Source organism: Pan troglodytes, chromosome 9 (genome assembly GCF_028858775.2).
Source record: "Pan troglodytes isolate AG18354 chromosome 9, NHGRI_mPanTro3-v2.0_pri, whole genome shotgun sequence".
NCBI lineage: Eukaryota > Metazoa > Chordata > Mammalia > Primates > Hominidae > Pan > Pan troglodytes.
The window spans coordinates 30,599,613-30,624,425 of NC_072407.2; the positions used below are offsets into that span (position 1 = coordinate 30,599,613).

Here is a 24,813-nt window from a genome sequence, read left to right on the forward strand (position 1 = left end):
AGGTCTGATCGGACTTTGTATAGTAATTAAGATTGAAATCCCCTGTTAGGAAATCTGCTGGGTTAAGAGAATTTTCAGTGGTTAGTGTTAAATCACCTTTTTCTAATAGAATAGCCGCATACTTTAAGATTTTTGAGTTAGTAAGCTACTTTTTTGCTTTTTTTGATTTAGGATAGCTCTGAACTGGTGAGGTGTGCTCACAATGAGGTTTCCTCTAAAGGTTATTTTTCTACTTTCTTCTGTTAGCAAGACAGTTGCCGCTACCAATTGAATGCATTTGGGCCATTCGCGGGTTACTGAGTTAAGAATTTTTGATAGGAAGGCTATGGGTTGTCAGTGGTCTCAGTGTTTTGGGCTATGCCCTTGTTTACATTGACAACAAGGTAATATTGGAGTGTTATAGGGTCACGGAGAAGACCTTCAATTATCAATTACAGGTTTTAAATTTACCCTGGCTTTTAAAGGAATAGGGCATGCTGTTTTTCCTTTACTATTTCTATCTTTCTCTTTCTCTCTTTCTTTCTCCTTTGACTTTCTGTCTCTCTCTCTGTTTGACTCATCTTTTGTTTCTGTTTCTTCCTCTCTGTCTCCCTCTCTGCTTCTCTCTTTCTCCTCTCTGCCTCTGTAGAAGGATTTTGGAAACATAGTGGAAGGACATTCGCTTGTTGCCCCCATTTGCCACTATAGGAATATGTGCCTCCCTTTAATTTACTCAATTCATTTTCATCCTGATCTATTATGTTGTTGTAGACCCAGTTCCAGTTGTTAAAGTACTGGGTTATCAATTCTAAGGCCCTGGCAAGGGTGGTGGGGAACGAGTCTCACATAACTGCCCATGTCGAGAGCTGTATGCCTGAATTGGGAGAGTCACCAGGGCCAAGACTCCCTGGGTTCATTGCCTAGGTGCTTAAGGACACAGCGTAGAGCTTCCTTAGATCCCTTTGGAGATACAACCTGCTCTAATACTTGGGAGCGGAAGTGAAAGTCTGAAGCATTAGTACCTAGGATGCAGGGATCAGAGGAAGTAGATTCAGAGGTAAGGAGAATTTTGGGGCTACACTTTCAAGAAAGTCGTGGTTAGGACCCAGGAGGTATGGGTCAGAAGGAGAGGTAGGGGCACACACATGGGCAACTGTTGAGTAGAGACTTCTGGCTGTGCAATGATCTCCACCGGCCAATGCCGGGAGTTCAGGATGACAGCTTTCTGCCTCTAGCCGACCCTCGGCTTCCCTAGGAAAATTGTGAAAGCAGAAGCTGGTTCCAGGCAGAACAAAGCTCCCAACACAGAAGGGTTGGGGGTTGTTAGAAAGCTTTTTCCCAGGAAACCTCACACCTGAGTCCAGCAGCCACGCTAATCGTTTTTAACTGGCTGATGGGTGCCCAGTTATTTTCCTCCAATTCTAAGGAAGGATAGGACAGAATAGCAAGTGAAAGTGGTTCAATATTACTCACCGCTTTGGAGAAGCGCCATACAGGCCACCAAATGTTACCGGCGGGTCTTTGTTCTTAGAGCTCCCAAGATGGTGGCAGGCCACTCCCAAGATGGGGCAGCTGCTCCCAAGATGGCAGCAAGCCTTTTGTTCTCTGACCTGGGGTTCTTGGCCTCACGGATTCCAAGGAATGGAACCTTGGGCCATGCGATGAGTGATATAGCTCTATTAGAAGCCATGGGTCACAGAAGGAACCATGGAACCCAGTGACTAGTGTTCAGCTGGATTAGGACGAACCTGGGCACTTAGCCGTGCAGGAACAACGGCAAGCCTCTAGCTGGATCCGGAGCAGCAATGGGCGCCTCGCTGGATCAGGAGCACAGTGGACACCCTGCCGGACCTGGAGGGATTGAAGTCAGTGGTGGTTCTGTGACAGTGGCAAACAGCAGTGGTGGACAGCAAGCAAAAGTTCAGCTCGAGCCGTAACAAACACGGACCAGAAGAGTGTGCAGTTGCAAGATTTAATAGAGTGAAAACAGAGCTCTCATACAATGGGAGGGGACCCAAAGAGGGTTGCCCCAGTACCACAGATTTCTAAAACATATATGTGAGTTCTTAGTTGTGTCCACAAAGTCTTGAATGGTGTAAGATAGAGCCCGTCTAGAAAAAAAATAAAACAGCAATCGTTTTCTTAACTGTTTAAACAGGAAAGCTGACAGTTCAGGAATTTCTTTACTTTTTCCACTGAGTCCTTTTCAGTCCATGTAGAGTCCACCCAGAATATGAATTTGGGAGTTTCTTCTCTTGTCTTTCTTTTCTTCTCCTTCACCACTAGAGTTTGTTCTTTTATTCTGTCTCCTACACCATCTCTCTATAAGCTCTGGACGAGTAGCATTTGGTCTTTATTGTGATTCTTGGAGAAGGCTTTATTTGAGTCTTTAGATAATTTTGAATAAGCATATGCAGGTCAAAATGGTCAATATTTAGCTCAGTAATATTGATTGCATCATTTTGATGAGCTGTGCTGACAAAAAGTCCCTGCTTCTTGGTTCCAGTAAAAGAAATCACACCCCTCTAGCAGTGTATGCTAATAGATACACTAATTAATGATGTATAAACACAGGGAGACGAGGAAAAGGGAAAAATAAAATTTTAATTTATTATTTTCATAATTTAATTTTAATTATGAGATAAGATATCTCAATATAAAGAAGAAAAGCAATATGATGTGATTTGGATAAAGAATTATCATTTTTATATTTTATAGCCACAGTCTTCCTGGAGTTTTGGAAAAGGAGAAGGAGTATACTGACCTATACTTGGGACCTTATCGAATGGGAAGAAGAGGAGGTAAGATGTTAGGATACAAGGAAATAGGGAAACTGGGCTATTACAGGATATGGAAAATTACTACCCTAGCATTCCGGCTGGAAGCAGTTAACCACCATTAGATTGTTCCCTTGATCTTTCCTACTAACAAGATTTATTCTTTTATGAAGATAATAGAGATCAATGAAGTATGTATTTTCAAACCACTTCTGTGATGTTTCTTTAAATTACATTAGTGGAAAATTATGCTAATTTCAATACTGCTCGGGATTTATTTGGAAGGTAATTTGATGTTATTTTTAAAAGGTTGCTTTATTGTGAAGACTTAATACAAAAGTAGGCCAAATTTAGGAGTATTGTATCAATTCTTGGGGTTATGTTTTTTTAGTTTATGGCTTTGATATTTAGATAACTTTCATTTCTCTCATAGGAAACACTTCGTCCCCAGTTTGAAGCCAAGTATTACAAGATGGAGATTGTAAATCCCATCACGGGAAAACCTGAACCACATCAGCCTTCCTCAGACAAAGTCACTCGTCTTCTTGTTTCTGTCTCAGGAATATTCTTCATGGTAAAGTATAGGAATCGATATCAAAATGTTTTGGGATTCCAAATTTAGAAGTAAGTTCAATGATACCAACTCATTTTGTGACGTTGAGAATGTCAGAAACCTTATTCTTTCCAACAACTTAGTAATACATACAATTAAACAAATCACAACAGGTTATGGAGATTTTACAAAGGCAGTTTGTGCACCTTTTTAAAGAAAATACTCTTTGGGAGAAACAGAGACCATCTAAGATAAAATGGAAATTATATCAATTGACCTGATGGATTAGACATCTTGTGTTAAAAATGAGCATTCCATTTAAGAGGACATTGGGAAGAATTTGCATGTTAGTGTGATAACTTTGTTATCATACTAAAACAACAAATTTTGTCCTATTTGTTTTGACTAGAATATAACTTCCTTAAAGGAGAAAATTAAATCTAGATATCCTTTCTTGGTAAGGTAAATACCTTCAATTCTTGGGGACAGTAGATTTGATCTACGGTTTTGCTTTTGACTTGTTAATGATGTAAAATATGGATGTTTTTTCTGGTGTCCAATATTGTAGATATCCTTGGTGATCACTGCAGTGTTTGGAGTCGTGGTGTACCGCCTGGTTGTCATGGAACAGTTTGCATCATTCAAGTGGAATTTCATCAAACAATACTGGCAGTTTGCAACATCTGCTGCTGCTGTCTGTATCAATTTCATAATCATTATGTTGCTGAATCTTGTAAGTGTCTATAATGTTATTCTTCAGTAGACAAAAAAGGGGTGGAAAGGGGAGAGGTCTATGTTTCCTTTATATTTGAAATGTATTTACATGGAGCCAAAATAAGACCAAGCCACATTTCTGTCAATGACAATTCAGTTTAACAGAAAAGATTTCATCTTTGTAGTTTAGATGATAGATTTTTGAAATTAAAATAAATGCTAATTGTATTATCTTCCCTGCATTTTGGGTTTATAATCTGATTAGTGATAGCTTCCATTCAGTTAGTATCTCGTGTGTGCTAGAGATGGTGCTATGCACTTTTCAAGCAAATAAAGAATTGTTTGGGCTTTAAAATCATCCCAATGAACTCCATTTTATAGGAAAACTTGTTGGAAAGATATGGGAAAATCTTTTTGAAAGCGAAGTATTGTTATCTACTAGTCTTCATGTGAAATGAAAAACAGTAAGGCAATTATTCCAGTTTTCTTTCTCTGGAACTAACGTTTCTCTCTCCCCTCTCTTCTTCCTTCTCCTCTCTTCTCCTTTCCTCTCCTCTCCTCTCCTCTCCTCTCCCCTCCTCTCCTCTCCCCTCCCCTTCCCCTCTCCCCTCTCCTCCCCTCTCCTCTCCCCTCCCCTCTTCTCTCCCCTCTCCTTTCCTCTCCCCTCTCCTCTCCTCTCCCCTCCCCTCTTGTCTCCCCTCTCCTTTCCTCTCCCCTCTCCTCTCCTCTCCCCTCCCCTCTTCTCCCCACCTCCCTTCCCCTCCCCTCCTCTCCTCCTCTCCCCTCCCCTCTCCTCCCCTCTCCTCCCCTCTCCTTTCCTCCTCCCCTCCCCTCTTCCCCTCCCCTCCTCTCCTCCTCTCCCCAACTCTCCTCTCCTGCCTTCTCCTCTTCTCTCTCTCCCTTAATCCCTCCCTCTCTCACTTCCTCTCCCTCCCTTCCTTCCTCTCCCTCCATTCCTTCCTCTCACTCCCCCTCCCTCCTTCCCTCCCTCCCTTTCTACCTTCTTTCCTTTCTCTCCTTTTCCCATTGCTTCTCTTTGCATGCCTGCTCTATTCTATCAGGAAGATAACTGTTTTTTGCCTAACTATACCATTTTGTCATAGTCTGGCATGCTGTGGCATTGCTGCGCCTTTATTATCTTCTTTGACTCTCTCTATGACTATGTTCCTCATGTTTCAACTGCTTATTTAACTTAAATCATCCAGTATTTTTATGTGCTAGTTACTCAAAGAAAGCACCTTTTTGTTTCAACATCACATGCACTTAATGACTTGTGGACCAAATATCCATGGTTGATGGGACAAGAGTATGCATAGGCCTACCTCTTCAATCAGGTCTATCAATGGGAACCAATTTCCTCTGAAAATAGAAGGCACCTATTGGCACATTAAGGATAATATCTTTAATTCTTCCAACAGCTCCACAAAGTCAATTTATCCTTCATTATGTAAATAATGAAACTGAGATTCAAAGAGCTTAAATAACCTGCATATAGTAAGTGTTAATGTTAGTATATTTGCATCATGAGATAATTTATATGATATAGCTGAGCCATACATAAGTAATAAGATTGGTATTATAGGTAGATAATATGCATTTGGTTCCAAATGTGATTGATACTCATGTTACTTGTTTAGCCTGGAGGGAGTTGAGACCATTTGCTATTTTAATATGCATTTGGTTCCAAATGTGACTGATACTCATGTTACTTGTTTAGCCTGAAGGGAGTTGAGACCATTTGCTATTTAACTTTAAAACAATAATCAGAGAAGATCTTAAGAGAAAAGTGAACAGTCACAGTTATAAATGAGTACTCATTATGAGGACAATAGTTAACATATTCTACTGGAGTTTGCTTTGCTCAGGTCCAGTTTAGTTTGTAGAAAGAGGATACTGTTTACATTATCTCTAAACAAGCCATAAAATAATTTATGCTCTTGAGTCATAATTTAAAGTGTATAATAAACCTTGAAAAAAATACACTTTTAGAAGTAGGAAACCCATATGGTAGTATACATAAGATAGTATAGGTTGTGCACTGCACAAGCATCACATTGATGGAAGAGCCATTTTCAGCACAGACACCGTAAATTTTTATATTTTTGCTATTACTTTTCTGGTATATAGTAAAACATCTTGTTTGTAACAAAATAAGTACAAACTATGACAGCTTTTCAGTAGACAGAGGTTATTGCAATTGGCCCTATTATCTGGGAAAAGATAACTAAGTAGTTGTGTTGATTTCTAGGTCACACAAGCAGTTGCCCAATTTGATCTTAAATTGACCCATTTCTTATTGTAAGTAGGTTGGTTAATAAAAAAATTAATAATAGTAGCTGGTCATAGTTCTGCTACCCAGGATCTTATAGTCTAGTGGGGAAAGAGAATTGAAGAATTCAGTGAAAAATGCACAATAGTTGAAGCAAAAAGGGCCCTGAGTAAGGTGAGAAGAAGGTCATCTATTGCATGTGAAATGGGATGGTAAGTTTTATGATAGTGGATCAGAAGACTTGAACGGAAGAAGAGAGGGTGCTTATTCTGATCAGCCAAGAAAGAGCAGAAAGGAGATTGTTGTTTGAAGAAATTCAACCCACAAATGGACAGAAGCACAGAAATGCATGTTCTTTGCCCTAAGGAAATAATGAGAAGTGTCTGTGAAGCATATTAGAATAAAGAAAAATAAGATTAGAAAACTAAATCAGTGCCTAGCTTTGGAGGTGTGAGTGGCATGCAAAGAGTATGGATATGATGTTGTTTTTTGCCCACTGTGGGCAGTGGGAAGCCATACTTGATGGTATTTGATAGGTAAATAGCCACAAATCATCTTATCAGATACATTTATAGATATAAAGGAGATTAAAATATTAGAAGAGGGGCCAGGCATGGTGGCTCATGCCTGCAATCCCAACACTTTGGGAGGTCAAGGCAGGAGGATTGCTTGAGCCCAGCAGTTTGAGACCAGCCTGGGCAACATAGTGAGATCTCATTGCTACAAAAGTTTTTTTTCTTTTCTTTTCTTTTTTTTTTTTTAAAGCCAGGTGTGGTGGTGCACACCTGTAGTCTCAACTACTCAGGAGGCTGAGGTGGGAGGGTCAGTTGAGACCAGAGGCCAAAGCTACAATAAGCTGTGATCACCCCACTGCACTCCAGCCTGAATGACAACATGAGACCAAGTCTCAAAAAAAAAAAGAAGATATTCCTGTGTAATAGAACACTAGAACTTATTTCTTCTATCTAATTATAATTTTGTACCCATTGATCAACGTCTCCTCATGTAATTGCTACCCCTCCCCAACCCATGTAATTACTGTGCTGGTAAGTTTGAAAACTCTCAAGAAAATGTAAGCCTTTCTGGGGAAAAGATAAACAGTCACAACTGCTTAAAGTAAAAGTAGATATTCTAAGTAGATTGTCAATCATGAAAGCAATTGAAAGAAAGATTACAAACTAACAAAGCAGTCTTATCATAGGCACTGTATTACATTTTTAAAAAATTTTAAATAAAAAGATAATTACCTGTTGTGCAAATTAATCCAGCATTTAGATAAAGAAATAATCCTTCCTGGGAAAACATAAACCTGATTTTTAAAATATATCTGGCAAAGGTAGAATCAAAACTCAAACTAAAGTGCATTTACAGCTATATACATAATAATGGCAAGTATAGATCAAAATATTTTGTAGAGTTACCTCTTGAAAGGAAGAATACAAGTAATTTTTATTTTCTTTACATATTGTCTAATATTTATCACCTATTTTGAATTTTCTAGATTTGCTGCAATAAGCTTATATTCTATTCAACTCTAGTAAAGGACAAACCTTTTTTAAAATTAATTTCCAATATTCTATATTAAAGGAATTATCAATAATATCATCCAAGATTCATATAGAAGGATTATCATTGTAGTATTATTTAGAGTAGTAGATATTAAAAAAGAGACCCCTTAAATAACCAAAAAAAATAAAGTTATTCAAATTCTATGTAAGGTAGTATCATATAAACTATTAAAATGCTCTTTGAATGTTATTTAAGAACATGAAATACAGTTATATAAGGATATAAAAGTTTACTTGATTCCATTTTTTCTAGAATACACATACAGTCTCCTGGATTTTGAAACTTTAAGAAATTACAATCAAATATTAACAATATTGGTCCCTCAATAGTGAGAAAAAATATGGCACACCCTTTTGATTTAGTATACATTTTGCTTGTAGGAATTTGTATTTGTTCACCTAGTATATTTATTTTAATTCACATATTGTAATGGTACAGGTTTAGGAGTATAATTGGATGTTTTGAACATATGTATGTTGTATAATTGTCAACTCAGGGTATTTAGCATGACCATCACCTCATGGCATTTATCATTTCTTTGCGATGGTCATCCAAGCCTCTTTTCTAGCTATTTTGTAATGTAAAATACCTAAGTGTTACACAATGTCACCCTACTGTGCAGTAGAACACTAGAACTTATTTATTCTATCTAATTATAATTTTGTACCCATTGATCAACCTCTCTCCATCCTCTCCTCCGCAACCCAGTATCTGATAACGCTTCCTCTATGATATGAACTCATTTATTGATTTTTAAGAAATCCTCTCCCCATTGCTTGTTTTTGTCAGGTTTGTTGAAGATCAGATGGTAGTAGATATGTGGTGTTATTTCTGAGGTCTCTGTACTGTTCCATTGTTGTATATGTCTGCTTTGATACTAGTACCATGCTGTTTTGGTTACTGTAGCCTTGTAGTATAGTTTGAACTCAGGTAGTGTAATGCCTCCAGCTTTGTTCTTTTTGTTTAGGATTGTTTTGGCTATATGGGCTCTTCTTTGGTTTCATATGAAACTTAAAGTAGTTTTCTTCTAATTCTGTGAAGAATGTCAATGGTAGTTTGATGGGAATAGCATTGAATCTATAAATTACTTTGGGCAGTATGGTTATTTTCACAATATTGATTCTTCCTCTCCATGAGAATAGAATGTTTTTCCATTTATTTATGTCATCTCATATTTCCTAGAGCAGTGGTTTATAGTTCTCCTTGAAGAGGTCTTTCAGATCCCTTGTTATCTGTATTCCTAGGAACTTTATTCTCTTTGTAGCAATTGTGAATGGGAGTTCATTTATGATTTGGCTCTCTGCTTGTCTATTGATGGTATGTATAGGAATGCTTGTGATTTTTGCATATTGATTTTGTACCCTAAGACTTTGCTGAAGTTGCTTATCAGCTTAAGGAGTTTTGGGGCTGAGACAACGAGGTTTTCTAAATGTAGAATCATGTCATCTGCAAACACAGATAATTTGACTTCCTCTCTTTCTATTCGAATACCCTTTGTTTCATTGTTTTTCCTGATCGCCCTGCCCAGAACTTGCAATACTATGTTGAGTAGGAGTGGTAAGAGAGGGCATCCTGTCTTGTATTGATTTTCAAAGAGAATGCTTCCAGCTTTTGCTCATTCAATGTGATATTGGCTGTGGGTTTTTCATAAGTGGCTCTTATTATTTTGAGATATGTTCCATCAGTACCTATTTTACTGAGAGTTTTTAACCTGAAGGGATATTGAATTTTATCGAAGGCCTTTTCTGCATCTATTGAGATAACCAAGACAAATTTTTGTCATTGGTTCTGTTTATGTGATGGATTACGTTTATTGATTTGCATATGTTGAACCAGCCTTGTATCCCAGGGGTGAAGCCAACTTGATGGTGGTGGATAAGTTTTTTGATGTGCTGCTGGATTCGGTTTGCCATTATTTTATTGAGGATTTTTGCACCAATGTTTGTCAGGGATATTGGCCTGACATTTTCTTTTTTTGTTGTATCTCTGCCAGGTTTTGGTATCAGGATGATTCTGGCCTCATAAAATGAAATAGGGAGGAGTCCCTCTTTTTCTATTGTTTGGAATAGTTACAGAAGGAATGGTACCAGCTCCTCTTTGTACCTCTGGTAGAATTAGGCTGTGAATCCATCTGGTCCTGGGGTTTTTTTGGTTGGTAGGCTATTAATTACTGCATCAATTTCAGAACATGTTATTGTTATTGGTCTATTCAGGGATTCGAATTCTTCCTGGTTTAGTCTTGGGAGGGTCTATCTGTCCAGGAATTTCTTCCTTCCATTTCTTCTAGATTTTCTAGTTTATTTGCATAGAGGTGTTTATAGTCTTCTCTGATGGTAGTTTGTATTTCCGTGGGATCAGTGGTGATATCCCCTTTATCATTTTTTATTGTGTCTATTTGATTCTTCTCTCTTTTCATCTTTATTAGTCTGGCTAGCAGTCTATTTTGTTAATCTTTAAAAAAAACAACTCCTGGATTCATTGATTTTTTTGAAGGGGTTTTCATGTCTCTACCTCCTTCTGTTCTGCTCTGATTTTAGTTATTTCTTGTCATCTGCTAGCTTTTGAATTTGTTTGCTCTTGCTTCTCTAGTTCTTTAAATTGTGATGTTAGGGTGCTGATTTTAGATCTTTCCCGCTTTCTCTTGTGGGCATTTAGTGCTATAAATTTCCCTGTAAATACTGCTTTAGCTGTGTCCCAGAGATTCTTGTATGTTGTGTCTTTGTTCTCATTGGTTTCAAATAACTTATTTATTTCTGCCTTAATTTTGTTATTTACCCAATAGTCATTCAGTTCACTTTCTATGTAGTTGTGTGGTTTTGAGCGAGTATCCTAATCCTGAGCTCTAATTTGATTGCACTGTGGTCTGAGAGACTGTTTGTTATGATTTCTGTTCTTTTGCATTTGCTGAGGAGTGTTTTACTTCCAATTATGTGGTCAATTTTAGAATAAGTGTGATGTGGTGCTGAGAAGAATGTATATTCTGTTGATCTGGGGTGGAGAGTTCTGTCGATGTCTATTAGATCTGCATGGTCCAGAGCTGAGTTCAAGTCCTGAATATCCTTGTTAATTTTCTGTCTCATTGATCTATCTAATATTGACAGTGGGGTGTTAAGGCCTCCCACTATACTTTGTTGGTTTAAAGTCTGTTTTATCAGAGACTAGGATTGCAATCCCTGCTTTTTTTTTTTTTTTTTTTTTTTTTTTGGCTGTTTGCTTGGTAAATTTTCCTTCATCCCTTTATTTTGAGCCTGTGTGTGTCCTTGCCCATGAGATAGGTCTCCTGAATACAGGACACAGATGGGTCTTGACTCTTTATCAAATTTGCCAGTTTGTGTCTTTTAATTGGGGCATTTAGCCCATTTACATTTAAGGTTAATATTGTTATGTGTGAGTTTGATCCTGTCATCCTGATGCTATCTGGTTATTTTGCACACTAGTTGATGCAGTTTCTTCATAGTGTCATTGATCTTTATATTTTGGTGTGTTTTTGCAGTGGCTAGTACCAGCTTTTCCTTTCCATATTTAGTGCCTCCTTCAGGAGCTCTGGCAAGGCAGGTCTGGTGGTGATGAAATTCCTCAACATTTGCTTGTCTGGAAAGGATTTTATTTCTCCTTTGCTTATGAAGTGTAGTTTGACTGGATATGAAATTCCATATGATATTATATGAAATTGTTTTGAAAATTCTTTAAGAATGTCAAATATTGGCCCCACTCTCTTCTGGCTTGTAGGATTTCAGCTGAGAGGTCCACTCATAGTCTGATGGACTTCCCTTTGTAGGTGACCCGAAATAAAATAAAATATTTTAAATTTTTAAACAAAATAAAATATGAACATGACTTCCCTTAATATTTTTTTCTTCATTTCGACCTTGGAGAATCTGATAACTATGTGTCTTGGGGTTAATCCTCTCGTGGAGTATCTTGTTGTTCTCTGTATTTCCTGAATTTGAATGTTGGCCTGTCTTGCTAAGTTGGGGAAGTTCTGCTGGATAATATCCAGAAGTGTGTTTTCCAGCTTGTTCCATTCTCCTCATCTCCTTTATATACTCCAATCAATTGTAGGCTCTGTCTTTTTACACAGTGCCTGTTTCTCAGAGGCTTTGTTTATTCCTTTTCATTCTTTTTTCTCTAGTCTTGTCTACATGCCTTATTTCAGCAACGTGGTTTTCAAACTCTGACATCCTTTCTAATATTGCCAGTGGGGTGTTAAGGCCTCCTACTATTATTGTGTGGGAGTCTACGTCTCTTTGTAGGTCTCTAAGAACTTGCTTTATGAATCTGAGTGCTCCTGTATTGGGTGCATAGAATCACTTCGTCAATTCAGCTATTGATGCTTGTGTATGCTTTATGAAGTTCTTGTATTGTGTGTTTCAGCTCCATCAGGTCATTTATGTTCCTCTCTAGATTGGTTATTCTACACAGCACCTCCTCTAACCTTTTACCAAGGTTCTTAGCTTCTTTGCATTGGGTTAGAACCTGTTCCTTTAGCTCAGTGGTGTTTGTTATTACTAATCTTCTGAAGCCTACTGCTGTCAATTTGTTCTCATCCTTTGTCCAGTTCTGTGCCCTTGCCGGAGAGACGTTGCAATCATTTGGAGGAGAAGAGGTACTCTGGCCTTTTGGGTTTTCAGCATTTTTTCGTTGATTCTTTCTCATCTTCATTAGTTTGTCTAGTTTCGATCTTTGAGACTGCTGACCCTTGGATGGGGTTTTTGTAGGGACTTTTTTGTTGTTGTTGATACTGTCGTTCTTGCTTTCTGTTTGTTTTTCTTTCAATGGTCAGATCTCTCTTCTGTAGGGCTGCTGCAGTTGACTGGGGGTTCCCTTCAGGCCCTATTCATTTGGTTCACCCCCATGCCTGTAGATGTCACACAAGGAGGCTGGCGAACAGAAAAGATGGGTGCCTGCTCATTCCTCTGAGATCTCTGACCTCCAGGAGCACCAAGCTGATGCCAGAAGGATTTCTCCTGCATAGGGTATCTGACAACCCCTGCTGGAGGGTCTCACTCAGTTGGGTGGCACGGAGTACAGGGGCAATATAATGAAGCATTTTTACTGTCCCTTGGTGGAGGGGGTGTGCTTTGCTGGGGGGAAACCCAGTCTTCTGGGCTGCCTGGATTTCTCAGAATTTAGAGGAGGAAAGGCTAAGTCTGCTGGTTTATAGAAACTGCAGCCACCCCTGTCCCTAGGGACCCAGGCCCAGGGAGATTAGAGTTCTGTCCCTGAGCCCCTGGCTGGAGTTATTGGAGTTCCTGCAGAGAGGCCTCGCCCAGTGAGGAGGGATGGGTCAGGGTAAGGCCTGAAGAGGTACTCTGGCTGCAGTCTGCCACAGCAGACTGTGTGTTGGGCTGTGGGGGACACCTCTTGTGAACAAACCGTCCAGCCTCCCTGGCTCCAGCACGAGAAAACACAGCCTGGAGTTATAGAGATACCTGCCATCTTCCCCTGCCCAGGTAGCTTAGTGTATTAGGCAGCTATTAGTCCCAGTGCTGGCTGCTGCCCGTCCTTCAAAGAGCTCAAAGGGCTTAGACAGCAGGCACCTGCAGCTGTGGTGCTGGTCGCCCCTCCCCCAGGGAACTCAACGGGCTTAAGCAGATTCTAGTTGAGAGGCTTTTGAGAATCTGTGCAGCTCCATGGTTGGGACCCTAGGCCCCGGTGGCATGGGTTCACAAGTGGAATCTTCAAATCCATGGGTTGCAATAGTTCCGTGGAAAAAGCAGTTTCCCAGGCTGGGTAGCATGCTGACTGGCTGCCTCCCTTGGCTGAGGGCATGGAGGCTCCCCTACCCCCTGTGGCTCTCAGGTGGGCCGCCACACCACAGTGCTGTTCCTTCCACTCAGTAGAGCACACCAACCGCCTAGTCAAGTCTGATGAGAGAACTTGGATACCTTGGTTGCAGGTGCAGGATTCACATGCTATTCACATGCAGGATCACATGCAGGATTCATATGCTATCCTGCAGGTGCAGGATATCACATGCAGGATTCACATATCCTGCAGGTGCAGGATTCACATATCCTGCAGGTGCAGGATTCACATATCCTGCAGGTGCAGTATATCACATGCAGGATTCACATGCTAATATTCATGGTTCTTTTGGAGGGGAGCCTGCAATCGCCGCTGCTTCTAGTCAGTCATCTTTGGCCCCGCCCCCCATCACATTTTCTTTATCTATTCATCCATTGAAGGACATGTGTTGATTCCATATCTTCACTATTGTAAATTGTGCTGCAATAAACGTAGGAATTCAGATATCTCTTCTGAATGAAATACTGATTTCATTTCTTTGGATATATACCCAGTAGTGAGATTGATGGATCATATAGTAGTTCTATTTTTCATTTTTCTGAGGAAGCTTCATAGAGTTTTCCACAGTGACTATACTAATTTACAATTCCACCAACAGTGTGTAAGTGTTCCCTTTTCTTTGTATCCTAGCCAACGCTAGTTTACTTTGTATTTATTTATTTATTTGAGACGGAGTTTCGCTCTTGTTGCCCAGGCTGGAGTGCAATGGCGCGATCTCAGCTCACTGCAAACTCCACCTCCTGGGTTCAAGCGATTCTCCTGCCTCAGCCTCCAGAGTAGCTGTGATTACAGGCGTGTGCCACCGCACCCAGCTAACTTTGTATTTTTAGTAGAGACGGGGTTTCTCCATGTTGGTCAGGCTGGTTTCTAACTCCTGACCTCAGGTGATTCGCCTGCCTCAGCCTTCCTAAGTGCTGGGATTACAGGCGTGAGCCACCGCGCCCGGCCTACTTTGTATTTTTGATTCTAGCCATTCTAACTGGAGTGCAGTATGATCTTATTGTGGTTTTGGTTTTCATTTCTCTGATGACTAGGGATGTTGAGCATTTTTTTTTTACATACCTGTTGACCATTTCAATGTCTTTTTTTTTTTTTGAAAACTGCCTATTAAAGTATTTTTCCAATTTTCTAATCAGGTTATTTGGTTTTTTGTTGTTATTTAAGTCCCTATATATTCTGCATATAAACCCCTTGTCAGATGTATAGTTGCAAATATTTTCTCCCATTCTGTTGTTTCCTTTGCTGTGTAAAAGCTTTTTAATTTGATGTGGTCTCATTTATCTATTTTTCGTTTTGTTTCCTGTGCTTTTGCAGCCTTTTTAAAAAACATCCTTGCCCAGCCCAAAGTCATACAGCATTTCCCCTACATTTTCTTCTAGTAGATTCATAGTTTTAGGTTTTACATTTGAGTCTTTAATTGCAATTGAGTTGATTTTTGTATGTAGTGAAAGATAGTGTTGTTTTTTGTTTGTTGTTTTTGCACATAGGTATTCAATTTTAGGTCCTAGGCCTTTTTTCGGTAGATGACTATTTATTACTGATTCAGTTTCCTCACTCATTATTGGAGTGTCCAGATCTTCTGTTTCTTCCTAATTTAATCTTGGTAACTTGTATTTGTCAAGGAATCTATCCACTTCATCTATGTTCGCAAACTTTTTGGTGTATAATTGTTCATCATAGTCTCTTATGATGCTTCGTATTTCTGTGATGTCACCTGTAATGTGTCCTTTTTCATCTCTGATTTTATTTATTTAGGTCTTTCCTCTTTTTTTCTGTGGTGACTCTAAGATTTCTCATATTTGTTAATCTTTTCAATAAAACTGTTAATTTTGTTGATTTTTTTGAAAACTTCAAAAGTCACTATTGTATTTATTTCTGCTCTGAGCTTTATTATTTACAATTTGGGGTTTCGTTTGTCTTTTTTTCCTACTTTTTGAGCTGCATGGTCAGGTTATTGGGAGTCTTTGTTTATTGTTTAGGCATTTATTTCTATAAACTTCTCTCTTAGAACTGCTTTTGCTGTGTCTCATAGGTTTTGGTATCATGTGTTTCCAGTCTCATTTGTCTCAAGTAATTTTTCAATTTCTCTTTTAATTTATTCATTGAATTATTCGTTATTTAGAAGTATGCTGTTCAATTTTCATGTTCGTAAGATTTCTTAACTTTTTCTTGTTTATTTCTAGTTTTGTAATATTTTGGTCTAAAAGGATACTCGATATGATCTCTGTCTTCTTAAATTTTTTAAGACTAGTTTTGTGGCCTAACATGTGATCTATCCTGGAGAATGTTCTATATGCAGTTGAGAAGAATGTTTACTCTGCAGCTGTTGGATGGAATGTTCTGTAAATATCTGTTACGTCCATTTGGTCTATGGTGTAGTTTAAGTCTAATTTTTTGTGTTGGTTTTCTGTCTAGATTATCTATCACTGTTGAGGGTGGGGTGTTGAAGTTTCCCACAATTGTATTGTAGTCTGTCTTTCTCTGCCTTTATATCTGATAATATTTACTGTACTTATTTGGGTGCTCTGGTGTTAGGTACATATATATTTCCAATTGTTATACCCTCTTGTTGAATGGATCCCTTTATCATTATATAATTTTTTTTGTCTTTTTACAGTTTTTGACTTAAAGTCTATTTCATCTCATATAAGTATGGCTATTCCTGCTCACTTTTGGTTTGCATTTGCATGGAATATCTTTTTCCATGCCTTCACTTTCAGCCTACCTTTGTCTTAATGACGAGGTGAGTCTTTTGTAGATAGCATACAGTTGGATATATTTTTTAATCCATTTGGCTACTCGGTATCTTTTAATTGGAGAATTTGTTCCATTTGTATTCACAGTTATCATTGATAGATAAGGACTTACTCTTGACATTTAGTTAATCATTTCTTGGTTGTTTATAGATCATCTGTTCCTTTCTTTGTCTCTGTTTGTTTACCTCTGTGGGTTGATGGTTTTCTGTGGTGCTATGCTTTGTTTTCTTACTCTTTGCATTTGTGTGACTGCTGTAATTTCTTTCTTTTGGGCTACCATGGGGCTAACCTAAATAATCTTGTAGATGTATTATTTTAAGATTTATTATTTTAATGTAACTTTGGTCACATAAAAAATACCGTAGGCTTTTTCCCTCCCCCTACAATTTATATTTCTGATGTTTAATTTTTACTTCTTCATCTATTAGGTGTTCCTAAGCCACGAATTCTGGCTGTTGTTGTTTTTTATTATTTGAATTTAAACCTTTCATACTAGATGATTAAAAGTTTACATAGCACCGTTATTTCAATAGATTATTCTCAGTTTGATTTATGAATTTGTCTACTGGTAAGTTTTATGCTTTTACAGTTTTCTTGACAATAATTATATTCTTTTTGTTTCCAACTGTAGCATTTTCTTTAGCATTTCTTGTAAGGCCAGTCTAGTGGTGACAAATTTCTTCAGCATTTGTTTTTCTGGAAAGGCCTTTATTTCTCCTTCATTTCTGAAGGATAGCTTTATGGATATAGTATTATTGCCTGACAGATTTTTTTTTTCCTTTCAGCACTTTAAACATAACAACCCATTTTCTTCTGGCCTGCAGTTTCTGTTGAGAAATCTGCTGATAGTCTAACAGGGGCTTCCTTTATATATAACTTGAAAGTTTTTTCTTGCAGATTTTGGAATCTTCTCTTTGACTTTTGGCAGTTTGATTAACAAGTACTTTGAAGAGGATCATTTTGAGTTGAATCTAATAGGGGACTTTTGAGCTTCCTGAATCTATCTAGATATAAATATATCTCCCAATATTTGGGAAGTTTCTGTTTATTATCCGTTAAATAGGCTTTCTGTGTCTTTCTCCACCTCTTCTCTCTCTAATAATCCTATAATGGGAACATTTGTTCACTTAATGGTGTTTCATAAGTCTCATACACTTTCTTTATTCTTATTTGTTTATTTATTTTTCTCTGACTGTGTTATTTTAAGAGATCTGTATTCAAGCTTAAAAATATATTATTTGATTTGGTCTGTTGTTGGAACTGTCAATTGTATTTTTTATTGTATTTATTGAATTATTCAGCTTCAAGATTTCTGTTTGGTTCTTTTTTATGTCTATCTTTTTATTGTATTTCTCATTCAGATCATTAGTTATTTTTCGGATTTCATTGAATCATTTGTCTGTGCTGACGTGTATCTCACTGCATTTTCTTAAGATCATTATTTACAATGCTTTTTTAGGAATTTCATAAATTTTCTTTTCTTTGGGGTCTGTTACTAGAGACTTATTGTGTTTCTTTGGAGGTATCATATTTTCTTGCTGTTTCACGTTTCTTGTGTCCTTATTTTGATATCTGCAAATCTAGTGTAAATTTGTTCTTTCTGGTTTTATAGGATAGCATTTGTAGGAAGAAACTTTCTTTGGTAGGTGGTCCCAGAGGAGCTTTGGCTTTGGTTCTGAGTGGAGTCTCTAGTGTGATCTTCATGGTGTTTCTTTAGCTACAATATTTGTCAGTGATGTCTGTGATATTGTCTCAGAAGCCTAGTCTATGGTTGACTATAAGGGCAATAATGTGGTTTTGCTTGGGGCTGGGGCAGCGGGCTGGATGTTAGCCAGACAAGGGAAGCTGCAGAGGGCCAACAATCTGTCTGGTGAGTTTCCTGCAGAGGCACTGGCCATTTCCAGGCTGGCTGTCAGAAGCCAAGCACAGATGCTCATGGGTGTAATGGCACTGGGTGGTTTTGCAAAGTTCTGTCTGAAGGGACAGGGTCACCACAGGACCAGCTGTCAGGCCATGCAGGCACATGCATGCACTTGGGCCAGGCAGGCTGTAGCAAGCTGTCCTGGGGATACTGCTGCTGCAGGACCCGCTTTCAGGCTGTACATGAACATATGCAGGTGTTGGGGATGGGGGCTAGGCAGGTTGAAGCAGTTGTTTCTGGGGGTGGATTCAACATAGGACTGGCTGTCAGGCTAGGTATAAGCACTCACAGGGTTGGCAGACTGTGCAGTGTAGGTGCACATGGATGTGATGGCTAGCAGGCTGTTCAGCCACTTTCCTGCTGTGCAGGTTCACCTGTTTATTGGAAGGTTGTGACAAACGCCACATGGGTTTGGATGCCAGGGTCTCAGTCCTTCAATCTGGCCTATGTTCTGGGCAGCTGAGGTCATGGTACTGTAGGCACTATGGTAGTATGATGGCAGGGCCTCAGGAATGGAAAGTCAATTGATACTGATCCCCAGGGCAAGACACACTGTATACATGGGTCCAGGTTCAAAACAGTACTGAGCCATAGCAGCCTAGGTCACAGTGGTGGGAGGTGCTCAAGGTGGTCTCTCACAATGAGGCAATGGAGTTGCACAGACCTCAGCTACTCTCCAGACTGGATTTGAGGCCTGTGAGGATTAGGGGCTGTCCTGTAGCAAGGATTGCTGGTGTTTGTGGTTGCAATGGGGACCACTGAGGATCTTTAACTTATGTTTTCTCCATAGGAAGAAGTCCCCCTGACTCTGAGCTAATTCTGGTAAGGAAGAGAGAGTGGTAGAGGTAGGGTGTCTTTCTCTCTCTCTATGGTATCCTTGGTGTCTGTACTCCACATAAATTTTACCATTTCCCTGGTGCTGCCTAGCACTCTACTTCAGTCACTTTACTTACAATATAGTTGTTTATTTGTTGCTTTGGTTCCTTTTTGTTGGGGAGGGACGAGTGCCAGGTAACCGTAGTCAACCTTCTTTCTGACATCACTCTCTACATTTATATTCTATTCTATTTATATTATATTCTATAAAAAGAATATAACTTTTTCGGATCATTTGAATATTTATCTCTGTATATAGGTCTTGATTTATAATCAGAAAAAAACCCTTAGCTTTTAAAACATCCTACTATTTATATAAAATGAAGAACAAATTAGGAATGAAATGCATTTTCTTTTCTGTTTTTGTTTTTTTTTTTTACTTTATGAGCTACCCATAAAACCACCGCTATACAAGTAGCAACATTAGGTCACTTTTTGAGTTTTGTCTTTTGCCAAGTAAAGAAAAGATTTATCAGTGGCTGCAGCATCCCAGCACATATACACCCTATTCCTTCTGTTCTCATGTGTGGTTCCCTCTCTCCCCTGGCTTTCACAATACTGTCCAAGCTTCTGTCAGTTTATATATATATATATGTATATATATATATATACGTATATATATATATGTATATATATATATACGTATATATATATATGTATATATATATATATACGTATATATATATATATATATTTTTTTTTTTTTTCAGTTCCTCAATGGTGTCTTCACAAAAACACGGGACTTTGGACACAGGCAAAGCAGAAATTTCCTACTTGACCTGTGTAACGCTGGTCATACCACGTAACATCTATGAGCTGTAATTTCTGGGTCTTTTAAATGGGGGACATAAAAATAACACATAGGGATATTGAAAGACTAAATGAGTAACCTCTCTAGTGCATAGAAGATAGTAATAAATGTTAACTTTCTCTACACTTGCTTCCCTTCGATATTTTAAGATTTCATTTCCCTTTTTAAGACTACCTATACTCATATTTCTTCTTTCAAAATACCAACTTTTACTTTTCTCCATTTTCTGCATCTTTAAGTTTGATCATTTATTTCCCTTCATTTCAAGGTATGAAAACAATAACAACCTTTTCTTTGATCATCTTAAATTCTTTATATCACGTCTGCATTGATTGGTGTTCACTTTTTATTCTTTTTAAATAAATGTTTTCTATTACCCATTCATAAATATTTGAATGCTCAAAGCCATCTTTGGAGAGAAAGAGAATCACTGTTTTGTATTTTGTCTTTCTATCAAATATGTCTAGTAATATAAACAAGTTTTAAAAAATATTTAATTAGTTCATGCTGAAATCATACCACTGTGATAATTTTCAGTAATCTTATTTTTAAAATGTCTTACTCTTTTTAATGCCCTTTTAAGGTCTGTAATTATTTTATCTTTTATAGCTATGAATTATAAAATCAGTACATTGATATTATAAAAAGTAGTGAAGTATAAAAATGTTAGAAATGCTAAATAAAAGCCACTTTCCTCAGTTTGTAATGCCACTCATCTCCCTTCTTACTATAAACCTAATTGTACCGGTTGGAGGTAATCAATGTTAATGTAGGTTGGTGCAAAAGTTATTGCGATTTTTGCTATTGAAAATTATGGCAAGAATCACAATGACTTTTGCACCACCCTAATAGTTTCATGTCCCTTAATTATCTTCTCCTCCCATTAAGTATTATTATTGCCTTTAAAGGAACACCCTGTGTTTCTGGTTTTTTTTTTTTTTTTTTGGTAATTTGTTGCAAAGACATACTGATCTTCAAAAACATCTTGAAAAGATTAATGAACTGGCTTAACATTTTTGAAGACAGGCAAAGGAAAATGAAGGAGCCAAATATGGTTAATTAATTTTTACTTTGGAAGGCAAGCATGACAGCTCCTAGAACAGAAACTCCAGGTCCAAGATTCGATACTTAGTTTCTACCTTATGAAATAACTATATTCTCAAATAAGCTGAAAACTTGTCAGACCAAGCTCATGATAGAACCTGAATTTGAACAGAATGGGAGGTTTACCCTCAAATATTTTCTTACAAAATTGTTCTTTTTTATTATTTTTATTTTTTTGAGATGGAGTCTCTCTCTGTTGCCCAGGATGGAGTGCAGTGGCAAGATCTTAGCTCACCACAACCTCTGCCTCCTGGGTTCAAGTGATCTCCTGCCTCAGCCTCCCGAGTAGCTGGGACTACAGGCGCGCGCCATCATGCCCAGCTAATTTTTGTATTTTTAGTAGAGACGGGGTTTCACCATGCTGGCCAGGCTGGTTTCGACCTCCTGACCTCGTGATCCACCCGCCTCAGCCTTCCAAAGTGCTGGGATTACAGGCGTGAGCCACCGTGCCCGGCCCAAAATATTCTTTATATTATCACTAATATTGCAGAAATCAAGATTTGGCTGAAATTGTCACTGTTGTACCAGACTCCAGTTTTATATTATTACAGTTGCTTCTTAAAGTCCAATCTCTTAAACTGTCACTCTTCTCCACCTCCTACCCTCTTCCTCAGTTACCACACCTTCCATAAAATCACAGTTGGTTCTCATACCTATGGCTGTCTCTTTCTCTTATAAGGTTCCAGTACAACTTGCTCTTAAGTTTATGTGTTTAATGAGGCTTAATGTATTATTTATTCCAAAGCACTTGCATTTTACAGAAAACAAAGGCTCAACTCAGTGGAGTGAATCTCTAGTTGTAGAAATAAGACTTCAGAAGGCAAGTGAAGAGAGGATTATTGGAATTATAGAAGAATCTTTTGAGAGCCTCAGCATCCCACCAGCTCCACTTAATTGAATACTAGAACCCATGTATCTTCTTAGTGCTATAAAACAATCATAGTTCCTGGGAGAAACCAGAAGCTACCTCCTGTTTTTCTAAATATCTATTTCTACTTATTGGTCAATTTGGCATAAAGATTCAGGGATTTTTGGAAGTGGAGTAGACCATAAATACTTCTCCTTTACTTTTGCAACAAACTCAGGAGAAGATTATAAAATGAATTGAGTGCAAAGGAAGTGAACTATAATATAGCCAACTCAAACAATGTAAGAAGATGGTTATATTCCTCAGATTTAATTAGTATAAAATAACAATGCTCTTCTGAATTTATGCATTCTCTTTTTATTCAGGATGTTAAAGCACATCACAGATTACTAAATAGCCTTCTGATCACCTGAATATACAGGATTAACCTATGGATTTAATCAAGCAGGGCTAGATTAAAACCATTAATGTCAAATATTATACCATCAAAAGTATTTATTTAGAAAATCAAATGCTACCTTTTGTTATGCTATTTTCAGACCAAAACTAAATATGCAGCTAATAAAATATATGCTTTTTTGTTGTTAATAGATTGACTGCAGGATCCCTGTACCATCATTTTCTCCAAATGAGGGACTTAGATTAATATTCTATTGATCAAAATTGCTTTTCAAATATAATCCATGTACATGGGATTATAAAATATAGGCATAGAAAAATAGTTTAAATCAGTCAGACCTTTTTTTTTTTTTGGTTAGGAACTTTTAACGTAATTCTGTTTCTGTACATAGCCAGAAACCTTAAACTAGTTCTTACTTATTTCTTTTATCTCCTTCACAGTATCGTGACTAACTGTTGTGAATTTTGCTTCTGTAACATTTTTATTATCCATTTTTTGCTCACCATCCTTGCTTCTCCTTCCTTAGTTCAACTAGTTGTCATTTTTAGCTTGGACTGTTGCAGCAGGCTTCCTGCTGGTTGGTCTTCCTGTCTCTAATCTAAACTCTTCCTATATCCCTTTCACAGGACTATTGGAAGGATCTTTTTAAATAGTAAATGTGCTTGTCATGTGCTTGAGGCTGTTTAATGGGTTTCTATTGTATTTATTGGGTATAAATTCTAAATTCTTTAGCCTGGCCTGTGAGGCCCTCATTGCTTAAAACCACTTTTCCATTCTCTTCTTGGCTAAAATTGTCTCTTGCTGCCCCTCTTTCCAAATCACCCTGCACTCCAACCTACAGAACCACTTTTGCTTGTCCCCCAGGGAACTTTGCTCTTTTATACCCCTGTCTCTTTCTCCACCGTGCTTCCTGTGTCTGGAATGCCATTCTTAATTTGTCTCCTTGGCGAATATCTCTTTATCTTTGAAAATTACAGTTAAGGATCACTTCCTCCATAAAGCATTTTTTTCAATATTGTATTTAGAATTGAATTTTGTGCTTATTCTTCTCACAGGGTGTTTGGACATGTCAATTATTCCTCCAATCAGATTCTTCTGAAGAATTAAGCAATCCATTTTGTGAATATTCTTCTGTTACAGTGCTTAGGATATGTCATTTCTCCCATTATCAGAGTATAAGCTCCTTATGAACAGGGGCTGTAGCTTCCTCATTTTTGTATGTCCAAATATTTAAATAAATTTGAAATATTTCATTCACCAAATATCTTAGCATCTTACTGTATGTGCTCAAAATTATTTTTTGTTATTAGAATTGTATTTTTAACATATTTCAAGTTTGCAGCACTTACTTTAATTTACACTTATAACCAAAGACTATACATTTTCTAAACATTTCAAAACAGGTGGATCACGGCATTCCTAAACAAATATTTAACTGGGGAGAAAAATATGGGCTAATACAATCAAAATTTGGTTACAAGTCCATCTTACAGGTCATGAAAGTAATTTAAAATAGTATTTTCTATTTTTACTATTCATCAAATCACCTGGAACACTTTTGAAAAACTAAAGATTTTTTTTATTATTTATTTTTTTTTATTTTTTGAGATGGAGTCTCACTGTGTCACCCAGGCTGGAGTGCAGTGGCAGGATCTCAGCTCACAGCAACCTCTGCCTCCCATATTCAAGCTATTCTCATTACCTCAGCCTCCCAAGTAATTGGGGGCACATCACCACACCCGGCTAATTTTTGTATTTTTAGTAGAGATAGGGTTTCACCATGTTGGCCTGGCTGGTCTCAAACTCCTGACCTCAAGAGATCCGCCCGCTTTGGCCTCCCAAAGTGCTGGGATTACAGGCGTGAGCCACTGCGCCCGGCCAAAAAACTACAGATTCTTGAGTCCTGTTCAGAATCTCCTTTGTTGGGCTAAGAAATCTATATTTAAAACAAATCATTCAAAAATACTCTCTAGTAATTCTTATCCAGCCAGCCCCTCAAATAGCATTAGAAAATCATTAAGAGAGCTAAGGTAATTATGATGCACAGTCAAGATCAGAAATCACATCTTCCAAAATTAAATTACAAATAATTTTATTTGACAATAATTAAAACATCAATGTATTATTTTTAACATCCCTTTATCAGGCATATAGCTAAACAACTACAAAGACAGAATTTGAAACCGAGAATTGCTCTTTCCTAGGCCTACCATTTTTCTTCTTTATTTTGCTACTCTCAGAAAAGGATATGCTGCTCGAAGGTGCCAAAAGTGGCATGGTACTATTGTATCAGGAAATGTTTCTAAAAATATTTTAATGAAAATTAAATATGCAAAATTATTCTAAAAATGTATATTCTTGTTTCTTGACAATCCAACTTTAACTAATTTTGTCATGTTACAGCAGCA

The 24,813-nt window shown here is 37.8% G+C and overlaps 1 protein-coding gene across 3 annotated transcripts in view; it reads left to right on the forward strand.

Moving 5' to 3' along the window:
- ANO3 (anoctamin 3) overlaps positions 1-24,813 on the forward strand; it is a 473,946-nt gene that overhangs the window by 406,071 nt on the left and 43,062 nt on the right. For all 3 annotated transcript variants that reach the window (XM_054661268.2, XM_001134720.8, XM_016920588.4), the window contains 3 exons: positions 2,698-2,780; positions 3,190-3,330; positions 3,878-4,042. In XM_054661268.2, the coding sequence (XP_054517243.1) occupies positions 2,698-2,780; positions 3,190-3,330; positions 3,878-4,042 (389 nt within the window). The remainder of the gene's footprint in view (positions 1-2,697; positions 2,781-3,189; positions 3,331-3,877; positions 4,043-24,813) is intronic.